Genomic DNA, 12,672 nt, shown 5'->3' on the forward strand with positions numbered 1-12,672 from the left:
GAAAACGGAAATAAAACCCAAAATAGAACCAATTTCTGTTAAACGAAGAGAATTTAATAAATTAATTCTCGAAACAGAACTAACTTCTGTTGATCGGTGGGAATTTAATAAAACCCGAAACAATAGTATAATCTCAATGTACATATATTATACAACAAATATTGAATGGTTACACATACCTTTTCGATTTCTTGATCAGTATTATGAATTCATCGTTGCCAACCAAAACTCAGATCATTAACTTGTGGGTGGTGCACCATCACAAAGGACAAATGTTGCTTTGAGAGTTCAAAGTTAAACATGGAAAATTGTATTTGCTACCACAAATAACCAACCCTTACGCTATCCACAAAGCACAACCAAATGAAAAGGTGTGCACCGAATGACGTATGCGAAGGTCTAGGCAAGAAACAAAGGAATACACAACGTTGGTTCTTTGTATCGTAGTTTCGCACGTTAACTGAAACTTTGGGCTCCACTTACATTCGATTTGCATTGTAAATTTTCATAGGCAAGATATTAGAGAAAACGTAGGTTTCTAAAACTTGTTCCAGTGGTAGTCTCGTAGACTGGCTGATAATAGAGGTTCTTCTCTTTGAACCTGCAAAAGGTTATGGAATCATAACAAAAAGTTAATTGGACCCTACTTTTTGTGTCCATCACTTCAATTTCTTCAAGGATTGGAGCACGAAAATAACTATCCAGTGATTTTCTGAGGGTCTTTCACACGTAAATGTTCTTTCAATCCAACTTTCTCCACTTGAGAATTTCAATGACGCAAATTGCCACAACCAATTACGTATAAAGTGCATCTTGGATTAGAATTGTAAAATAAAATATAAAATATGTCTTAAGTTTGTTAGACAAAATTGTTAATCCGAGATAATAATAATAATAAATATTATTATATAATCGAACGAAACAAAATAAATAAAATTTAAAGTAGAGGCAAGAAATTGGTTTACTCATATTTAGACAATGAATCGGATGAGTAGAGTATGTTAAACCGAAGAAGGATTTTTGTTGAGGCAGGTATGAATAGTTTCTTTAAGACAGATTCGTCCTATCCTCAGTGCTTTGAGTAACGTTGGATGTCGGTCTCCCAGGATACAACAACAAACAATCAAAACAGTAAGCACAACCGTAATGATCAATCGAATACAATCTTGCCTTTCTCTATCACCGGAAAGAACGAATTTGAAAGGAATTTTCTAAGTGATTTCCTAATTCAACTTTGTGAATTGTGTCTCAAAGTTGTCTCTCAAAGTTGTTTCTAAGATTGTGCCTCAACTAACCTATATATAGGGGAGAGGAAATTAATCAAAAGGTTATAACCTTTTGATGAAGAGATTTGTTGAAAAGCTAATAGGTATAATTGCATTGATGTAATTTTATACCAAATAATAAGTCAGTTCACTAAGTGACATAACTTATTATTAAAAGACATCAATTTATTCAATTATTTATTAATTTTCCATCAATTAAATCGTGATTGTTTTCATGTTTATTATGGTTTAGTTCTAACAAATGGTATCATCACCTCGTCGTGTTGAATTATTGAGAATTTATTAATTTATTTATTTTCAGATCGATTCGTTATTAAGATTTTATGGATTTAATCCATTGATTTGATATTTCGAATGGTATTAAAATTTTAGTGTTTTTATTTGTTCAATATCTATTATTACATGTTTAAATTTAGGATTCATATATTGACTTTATAATCGCAATCAGTATAAGATCCTATATATGAGTTTTGTTTCATGTGACTTTGATAAAAATAATTTTTTTTTTCATTATGAGCTATTATCGTATTTCACTTGAGTTTTTGTGTATCACTTTTCGATTTGAAATTAAACATACGTTGATTAAAATCTATATTTAATTTAATTTGAAAAAATTTTAATTTTGATTGTTAATTATTAAGAAAATTATTTTGGAATTTCATTGGGTTTAAAGTTTATGTTTTACTTGACGATGATCTTGGTCAGAATAGTTTGGCTTCGTTAGAACAATAGAGTTATCTTTTAGTTTTTTGTGTCCTCATAATTGGTTAATATGACCAAATCAATATTTTATTTTGAGATTAAGAAATATTTTGAGATAATAATAAATAAATGAAACTAAGTTTTGATGTTTAGTTTAAATTATGGGTAAGTGGGTTACCTATTTTCCTTGAGACGTCATTTATGAATTATTATTGTTAACAATTGAACATGTTGTTATTATCTGAATATGTGATTATTTGATTTTGGTTTAATTTGGTTAATCCGTGATTAAGAAATTATTGAGAAAATAGTCAAAGATTTAGGTTTTCAGTTTCCAATAACATTATTTAGATAACAATATTATTATGGGTTACTTCGGAAAAAGGATGGTGTGATTAAAAAAAAAAAAATTGGTTTTTTATCCTTATAGATTATAGAATATATATTTGGAATTGATATATTTGATTAAGCTTGATTAAAGATATAATTCATCAGTATGTACTTTAATTTTGACATGTGGTTAAATATTGATTATTATGAATTCGATTTATCTTTAGTAATTTATGAAGTAATTAATTAAATGGACATTTAAGGAATTCTTTAGAAACAATCAAAGATGTGAGTTTCCAATTTTTTATAACACTATTTATGTGACCTTATTTGTGTTATTTCAGATGTTGTAGTGTAATCAGAAATTTCAGTTTTGATATTTCATTGTTATAGAAATATTAAATTTGAATATTGATATTCATTTTGAGATGACTTGATTCAAGCAATAAGTCATTAAAGTGATATCAATTATGCAAAATATTTGATTTTTTAAAAGACAAAGGTTATGTCTATGTAACTTACGATATGTTAGTATTGATCGGGACAAAGGAAGATTAATAGTTGACATAATCGCATGTACAACTTTGTTAATAAACATATGATAATTATTCGGTTCGATGTGAGTAATAAATCGGCCCAAAAGAAGATTATTGCTCGATATGTTCTTATTATCAGTGTTTGATTACCGTAACAGATATCACTGACAGTGAATATTTTGTCCAAAGATGAAATATCAATGGAGCATATGATATCTTGAGATAAGGTTTAAGTGTATGTAAATTTATTATTATTTTGGTTATCTTTTAATTTAACTGAAAGATAAAACTAAGAGAAATTATTTGTTGACAATATTTATATATTTTTATTTATATTGTTAATGCAATATATGTATATATTCAATTCTGTTTGATCAAAATTTCAGTTTTGATGGTTGTTTATTAGAATATATATATATATATATATAAACAAAATAATTCAAATTTTGTATACGTTTGATATTTTAGTGGATTTGTTGAAACATAATCCTATCATAGTGACCTCTTTTATGTAGACTGGTTTATTTAAAATATCAAATGATTATGCGTTCTTTTGATTCATGCGTTTATTAATTGCCCCAGGGGAAGTTAATATTTTGTTAGTTTCCAAGGGACACTCGTGGTAATAATATGTGACAAATATAAGGTATTTTATGTGAGCACTACATTATTCCGAAGATTAGTTTATTGTTAGACATAGCTTATTCAATGTTTGATTACTATAATAAGAGTATCGTTTTCTATTAATATTATCCAAAGATATGATATTGATGTAGTATTTGGTATCTTGTGATGAGAATTAGTTATTATTTTGATTATTTATTTAATTGTGAATTAATGTGAGGTTAATTTTATTTATATTTTGTTCTATATTTAGCTTATTTATTTATTTATTATTATCACAATATATGTTATTATACATTTTATGCTCATCCTTTAGGGAAGCAAAACTCAAGGAATGGAAAAACACACTTACATGAGGTTTTAGTTGTATGAACGTAGACTATGCACTAAGAAAAGAACAATTTCAACCTCTCATATGGGATAAAATCCTTAATTGGTATAAGGGATTTTGATAGATGATTTTTTTTTCAAATTGCATGAGTTTAGTGGTCATGAAGCGCAACTTTTATAAGTATTTAGGGTCACATAATTTGAAAATATTACTTAGGCCAATTGTTTCCTTCGAGAAATTGAGAAATGTTTTCCCTAAAACAATAAAGTTTAAATGACATCGTTTTTGACTTTTTTGATGTCTTTAAAGTATATGGGTCAATGAAATGTGAGGGATTACATTATGGATATGTTTCATATTGCTTCAAGACTTAAGGCACATAAGATCGAGTTTTTTTTCCTGAAGAAATACATGTTCTTATAATTTCAATATCGTTTCCTATAGATGTAACACACCAAATTCCATGCTAGTAGTTTTGAGTTTACATGAGAGGGTATGTAGACCCCATGAAAATTCTAATTTACATCATTGGGCTTAATTGAATTTTGAAATGGGACCAATTAGCCATAAAATGGAGATTTTTTATTGTGGAAAAACAAGGAAGGACCAGTTGTGCATTTTTCCTAATTTTCAAAGATGAGCCTTCTTATATTCTTCATCTTCTCCTCCTCCTTATTTCTCCATTCTTACTTCTTTTTCTTCCTAATATAAGGCAAAAGAAAAGGTAAGTTTTTGAGCACATTTCATACTTTATTTTCATCCTAAATTCATCGAGTAAACTTAGTTTAACGAATCAAAGTCTTGGTTTAATCTTAGCTAAAGAAACGTGGGGGTTTCTATCCACATCATCAAGGAAAGGATTTTGGCTAATCAACGAGCTTTCTTTCGGGATCCTGACATCAAGGTAGTGTATTTCTAATCCTTTGGAGTATTAAGATTTCATAAATTTCAAGTATTTTCTAGGAATTGAGTATTTAAGCATTTTAGGGTTTATATTTTGAAGTTATGATCACATGACATTTTAGGTGTTATTAATGTTTTTTATGACACCTTAAGAACCTTAACAAATTACTAATAATGCTAACTTAATAAATGAAATCTTTATTGGTTTTTAGCAAAACATTTTATAAAGAATTTCAACTTATTTTCCATATCAAAAAGGTATACTTATGTATATTATTCACTTTATTTACATTTGTTCCAAATGCCCAATGTATACTACTGGGAACTCTAGGTATTTGAGTACATTGAGGTTGTGCACTAATGTTGTCACCGTTGCTCGTAATATGCACCGAAGTGCCTCATAATTGTCCCAAAGGATAACATAGGTTTGCACTGAAGTGCCACATAGGTTTGCACCGAAGTGCCACATATTTGTCCCGAAGTACCACATAATTATCCCGGAGGACCACATAAAACCCTCGACTATTGGCATGCCAACTATACCTTTAATCCTCATACATATACCTTGGGATATTAACCACATAATAATTTTCAATAACTATTCGAAGTGTTTCTTATTCACATAGAGTCTTTTCAGATACACTTGTTCAAAGTTCACATTTCCATAATCATAAAACATAACTTATATAATATAAATTGAATAAAACATTGTAATATAACATAAAAGAAATTATAAAGTTTTCGATTGAAAATGTTGAGGTTGGCTTATCTCGAGCCTTCCTCAATTCTGTTACAAAACCGAGAAGTTGCACTCACCTTTTACTCACTGAAGTCCTAAGCGAAATCCTTAACAATTTTGATTCGGTACTTAATATGTCGAGCTGACCGGAAGTTGATTATATTCAACAACTACACAAAACAATCGAAAATCAATATTATACTTTGAATTACTTATAATCAATCATAATAACTTGTGATGAAAGAAAAACTAAATTTTCATTTCATGCCTAGAAGTATCGGTACTACCCCTACAGTACCGATAGTTCCCTTTAGGGTATCGATACCCTCTGACGATACCGATACCATTTCAAGATTCTAGAATTGTATCTTGAAAATGGTATCGATACCATACCCACGGTATCGATACTACCAACTCAATATCGATACATTCTTCAACCGGTATTGATACCACCTTTAGAAGTACATAGATTTAACGCTTGAAGTATCGGTACTGTTCTAATGGTATTGATACTCTATGCCCAGAATGGCTATTTTCAGTTCGAAAATAAATCAAAATCCTCCTAATTCTCTTATACTCCAAACACATTAAGCCTTTAAGCTCACCCTTATACTTCCACACCAATTTGTCCTCATTTACTAATCCAAATTCTTGTATAAACACTCAAATCCCAAAATCATACCAAGATTTTAAACGCGTGTTTAATCATTTCAAATACTTCTACCATCTTAAATTGATCATTGACAAGTCAAATATCCAAATAAAACTTCAAAAACTGCACTATATCAATAATTCATCTTAACACACATTTTTATAAATTCACTTCTAGTCTACTCCTCTTGTTGTTTTAATCCTATATAAGCTTTCGTTAAGCTTATATAACATCCAAACTTTCATTACCAAACCAAAAATTAAAGGAAATCCACTAATTTCATAATCTTACCTTTGATGGAGGAGTACACGACACTAAGAAGAAGAGAGCAAGAAAGGTTCTAGATATCTCCACTTTCCACGTGCTTATCCCTTAAAAAAGGAGATAATTATCCTTTAACATAAAAAAACTATAATGCCTTATCCACTAAACCATAATTTCTATCAAGACCTACACAGAAATTCAACCATAAATCCTTGAATTTATCAAATTATTCTAATTCAACCATTGAGTTTAAAATTCTTACATTTTGATCACTGACCCGATGAATTGAATGTTACAAATCTCCTCTTAAGAAAATTTGTCCCTGAATTTTCATTGCAAAAAGACGTGGGGATATTGCTTCCTCATATCTTGTTCACGTTCCCACGTAGCTTCTTTTACTTTATGGTTTCTCCAAAGAACCTTAATTAGTGGAATCGTCTTATTTCGCAACTGCTTGTTTTTAAAAGCTAGAATTTGCACTGGTTCTTCCTCATATGTCAAGTCAGAATGAACTTCTATCACATCTGTAGTTCTAATGTGTGTAGGATCTGATCGATATTGCCTAAGCATAAAAACATGGAATACATTATGGATCTTTTTCATTTCTGGTGGCAACGCTAAGTGATATGCCACTGGTCCAGCCTTTTTCAGAACTTCATAAGGTCCAATGAACCTAGGATTTATTTTTCCTTTACGCCTAAAGCGAAGTACTTTCTTCCATGGTGATACTTTAGAAATACGTTATCACCTACTTGAAATTCAATTTATTTTCTTTTCAAATCGGCGTATGACTTTTGTCTGTCTGATTCCACTTTCGAATTGTGCTGAATCACCTAAACCTTTTCTTCATCTTCTTTAATCAAATATGGGCCATGAACTTCCTGATCCCTTAATTCATACTAATTGAGTGGTATTCTGCACTTCCTTCTATACAATGTTTCATACGGTGCCATCTTAATACTGGATTGATAGCTGTTATTACAGGCAAATTCCACAAGTGTCAAATATTTTTCCCATGATCCACTAAAATCAATCACACACTCTCTCAACATGTCTTCCAGCATATGAATGGTTCACTTTGGTTGACCATCAGTCTGAGGATGAAAAGCAGTGCTAAAATTCAATCAGGTACCCAAAGCTCCTTGCAAAGACTTCCAAAATCTCGAAGTGAATATGGGATCTCTATCAGAAACTATTGAAATTGGAACACCATGAAGTCGCACTATCTCTTTGACATAAAATTAAGCATGTTTTTCCATAGAGAATTCCGTTCGCACAGGAATGAAATGTACAGTCTTTGTAAGGCGATCTATAATTACCCAAATCGAATCCTTTTTGCTCGACGATAAGGGAAAACATGTTACAAAATCCATCATCATAATTTTCTATTTCCACTGAGGAATTGAGATTGGTTGCAATAATCCCAAAGGCACTTGATGTTCAACTTTTACTTGTTTGCAATTTAAGCAATTTACTACAAATTCTGTAATGTCTCTTTTCATGCATGACCACCAAAAACGCTCTTTCAAATCTTGATACATCTTATTTCCTCCTGAGAGCATCGTTAAAGGACTACAATGTGCTTCATATAATATATCTCTTTTTAATTCGTCATCAACGGGAACACAAACTTGATTTTTGAAGTATAAACATCCATTTGACTTTACCTGAAATTCCTTAAGTTCACCTTTTTCCAATTGTCCAAACCAAGGTAAACACTTATCATCCCTCATTCGTAATTCCTTAATATGTTTTAACAATAATGGTTTCAACATCAACTCATCCATCAATGCACCATTTTCCTTTAACACGATTCGAGTATCCAAACTACGTAAAGCAGCAAAAGTCTTCCGACTAAGAGCGTCAGCTACTACATTGGTCTTTCCGGGATAGTAATCAATAATGGCATCATAGTCCTTAAGTAACTGCATTTGTATTCTTTGTCTCAAATTTAAATCCATTTTTGTTAACAAATACTTCAAACTCTTGTGATCGATGAAGATATAGCAACTCTCGTCATATATATAGTGCCGCCAAAATTTCAATGCAAAGACCACAACTGCTAATTCAAGGTCATGTGTCGAATAATTCTTTTCATGAGGTTTAAGTTGTATTGAAGCATAAGCAACTACCTGTCTATATTGCATTAAGACATATCCCAAACCATTATGGGAAGCGTCACTGAAAATCGTGAAATCATTGTTCGATCCGGTTGTACCAACACTGGAGCTTCTATCAGAACTTTCTTCAATACTTCAAAACTCTTCTGACGATCAGAAGTCCACTCAAACTGCAGATCTTTTCTTAACAGTTTGGTTAAAGGCAGAGATATCATCGAAAAGTTTTTAACAAACCTCCGATAATAACCTGCAAGACCTAATAAACTTCGAATTTCTGACACATTCTCAGAATCTCCCATTCTAACACATCTTTAAATTTCTGAGGATCTACTCGAATTCCCTCTGCAGAAGCCACATGTCCAAGGAATGTCAATTCAGATAACCAAAAATCACACTTAGAGAACTTTGTATAAAACTTCATGTCTTACAATGCTTGAAGAACCACGCGAAGATGGACATCATGCTCCTCTCTTGACTTTGAATACAACAAGATGTCATCAATAAAAATGGCCACGAACTAATAAAGGTATGGTTGAAAAATTCTATTCATCAAGTCCATAAATGTTGCAAGTGCATTAGTTAGCCTGAATGACATTACTACAAATTCGTAATGACCATACTGAGTCCTGAACGCCATTTTTGGAACATCTTTTTCTTGTATCTTCAACTGATGATACCCTGAACGTAAATCGATCTTTAAAAACATTGCAGCTCTATTGAGTTGATCAAATAAATCGTCTATCCTTGGAAGATGATACTTGTTCTTTATGGTTACATTGTTAAGCTGACGATAATCAATTCAAATGCGCATCGAACCATCATTCTTGTTTACGAATAACACTGGAGCACACCAAGTTGACACACTAGGTCTAATAAATCTAAAATCTCATGCAACTGAACCTTTAATTCTTTCAATTCCTTTGGGGCCACCCTGTAAGGAGCCATTAAATTATGTACTGAATCTGACATCACTTCAATCTGAAATTCATCCTCCCTATCTGGAAGTAACCCAGGTAATTCATCCAGAAATACATTTATAAACTCTCTGACTATAAGGATATCTTCAAGTTTCTTTTCTTTAGCTCTCGTATCAATTACATTAGCAATATACACTTGGTATCCTTGCAACATTAACTTTCATGCTGACATCAACGATATCCCATTAGCTAAGAGATTTATTCTTTCACTGACCACGCTAACCTCTAATCCATCCAGACTTGTTAACATAACTCACTTAAGTTGACAATCCACGTTGGCATGATAATGGTAAAGCCAATCAATACCAAGTATAACCTTAAACTCGTCAAAGGGTAATTCCATTAGATTAGTAGGGAATTTAATTCCCTGAATCCATATGGGACATCCCCGACATAATTGTCTCACCCGAGAACTATGTCCTAATGGATTAGTCACAATCACCTCACTACGTACAGGTTCTAACGGAATTCTCATGTCTTTAACTAGTTTACTACTAACATAGGAATAATTTGATCCGGGATCAATCAATACTAAAATAGATTTACCACATATCTGAAAGAACCTGCAATGATTTCAGGATCATCACAATCTTCACTAGTCTTTAAGATGTATACCGAGCAGTGGAATGTACTTCAGGTTGAGTGGTCGACTCAGACTGATTCTTTCCTCTCCTTGACCTCTACCTTTCATTGGTGTTGTAGTGGATCATTATGTTTGGGCAGACTCTCTCGTTATCAATAGGTAATCTTGAATAAAATGTCTTTCCTCTCCACACTTAAACCAAGCTCTGGATACCCTTCGACATATTCCACTATGATTTTTCTCACAATACTGACATTATTTTGGCTTGTCCACTCTAGATTCCACCAAATAAGTTTGTCTTGTTCTTTCCGGATTTGATCCTCTACCTAAGGATGCTGCATATTCTGCTCTAGTATGAGGTCAAGAACTCGAACATTTACTTTTATTTGGTTGGGAAACACTGGACGAAGCACTAGCTCTCTTATTCCATTGTGATATTTGCTCCACAAACCTCTTGTTTTGAGCTTGCTCCAGGGCTTTAGATATATTCACAACCTCTTGAAAGGAAAAGAGACTAAGTGCCAACAATAACTCTTTCAGTCTGGGGCATAAACCCTCCACAAACCAATCACAAGATTCCCTCTCTATAGGGGCAAACTCTGCAGCAAATCGACTGAACTTGTTGAAGTCGCACTCGAACTCATACACCGTGTGATTCCCTTTCTTTAAACTCATAAATTCTTACTTCATCTGCCTGATGAACTGATCCCCTATATATTTGTTCTTAAAATCCTCTAGAAAGAAGGGCCAAGTCACCTGATCCCTTGAAGCTCGCATCGTCACATTAGACCACCAAATTCTAGCTTGACCCCGTAATAAAGAAACTACACCATCTAATTTCTCCATTTCAGAATAATGAAGATTCTCTAGCATAATCTTCAGGTCATTGAGCCACATATCGGTAGCAACGGGACCATCTTCTGTTTCTCCCCTAAATTATGGTGCTACTAGGCTTTTCAGCTCCTTATAGACATTCATCTTAGGGGCTGAGAGAGCAGACGGTTGGAAACGCGTCAGAATCACGTCCAACGCCTGGAATAAGGTCCTCTGATCTTGCACAAGCACTCCCTGTTGTGCCTGCTCCTCCTTAGCATTAATAATATTTGATCTTTATTTCAAGCATTCAATCTAAATGAACATCATTACCAAACATATACAAATTCAAACCAAATGTTAGAATCTTACTAACATGCGCATACTTTGGAAAATAAATTCCTAGAAATTGTTCGATACTTATTCGATATAATTTCCATGTCACAACATAAATTTTGACCTTAATACTTCTAATTCACCACTTAAGTTCCTTTTTATTCCAACTTCACAAAACATTTTCAGTTAAGCTCCCAACATTTCTATATTTGTGATTTAAACTTCAACTTTTACAAGTTTTCCATAATAATCCAATTTCACATCCTAAGTTAAATTCTAACTATAAAAAAATAATTTCAGAATAGTACATCAAATATTGAACAATTACAAAAAAAATCCAATACTTTTCTATAATTACCGATTAGGTCCCCTAACTTTCATAAAATTTAAAAATGGTCACCGAATTTTTCTAAGGCTTGTAAAATTCTTCATACATAATTTCCAGCTCTTACATAATTTTTCCATATTTTTTCTCGATTTTGATTCGATTCAAGCATGAAATCAACTTTGATTCAACCTTATAAAATCTATAAAATCAAAACCCTAATTTAATTTCATCAAAACACATCTTTTTCCAAAGATTAGGGTTAGGTTGAAACTTCATATGTTCATATGATCATGTACAAGTGATTTTAATCATCAATCATGCTTGGAAGTGATTCTACATCCTCAATAACATCAAAATCCTTCATCAATTCCATAAACCCTAATGTGAACATGAACCCTAAAATTTGGGATCTTTGAACACAAACCAAATTAGCAAACAATAATGGAATCAAATGATAGCGTTTTTCGAATAGAACAATTTTCTATTTCACGGCATGATCCAAAATCCAAAGGAAATTGCTCAGAAGTGAAAAATAAAAATTCTCTTACCTTGTTCATGGGGAGCACGAAATGTTAGCTAAAAATGGCTAAGTTTTCATGAAATTTCTAATGAATGTCATGTTAATTTACCTTATATTAAGCGTAAACGAATAAAATATTCATTTAATGAAAAATGTCCATTTTGCCATTAATTAAACTTGATATTTACAATAATACCAAGCCACATAACCTTATCATCTTTCCAAAGTCAAAGATGAACAAAATATTTTACCCTTTTCCAATTTTACCAAGCAACTTTCCAAAAGCTGAAATATTGTCACTTTGATCAAACGATCAAAATTAAGCATGGAAATAAATCTTCAAATCCAATGATCCATATTATTTTCCATCAATTTAAAATGTGAAAATAATATTTCTAAGCTTAATTTAGCATCCTTAAAATTTTCTCAAAATTTCTATTTGATCCGTTTATCCGGATTTTTCTCCAACTTTATCACTTTATAGTTTTTAATACAAAACCAGTACGAAAAATATGATTCACACAAAAATGTCATTATTGGGGGTAAATTATTCATTTACGGAGCCGGATTATAAAATGTTTTAAAATTACACTTTAGTCTCTATTTTCTAAAGTTTATACTTTGGCCA

General features: G+C 31.8%; 1 protein-coding gene across 1 annotated transcript; it reads right to left on the bottom strand.

Annotated features, from left to right (window-relative positions):
* Positions 1-538: 538 nt before the first annotated feature.
* LOC120205781 lies at positions 539-10,944 on the bottom strand. Its single transcript, XM_039205591.1, has 6 exons — positions 10,804-10,944; positions 10,499-10,710; positions 9,871-10,027; positions 8,586-8,657; positions 8,035-8,499; positions 539-601 (listed from the first exon to the last, which is right to left on the bottom strand). Exons 1-6 carry the CDS (start codon positions 10,942-10,944, stop codon positions 539-541), a joined length of 1,110 nt encoding a protein of 369 aa, XP_039061522.1.
* Between the last annotated feature and the right edge of the window lie 1,728 nt (positions 10,945-12,672).

Source organism: Hibiscus syriacus, unplaced genomic scaffold (assembly GCF_006381635.1).
Source record: "Hibiscus syriacus cultivar Baekdansim isolate YM2019G1 unplaced genomic scaffold, ASM638163v2 tig00013040_pilon, whole genome shotgun sequence".
In the NCBI taxonomy this organism is placed as follows: Eukaryota; Viridiplantae; Streptophyta; class Magnoliopsida; order Malvales; family Malvaceae; genus Hibiscus; species Hibiscus syriacus.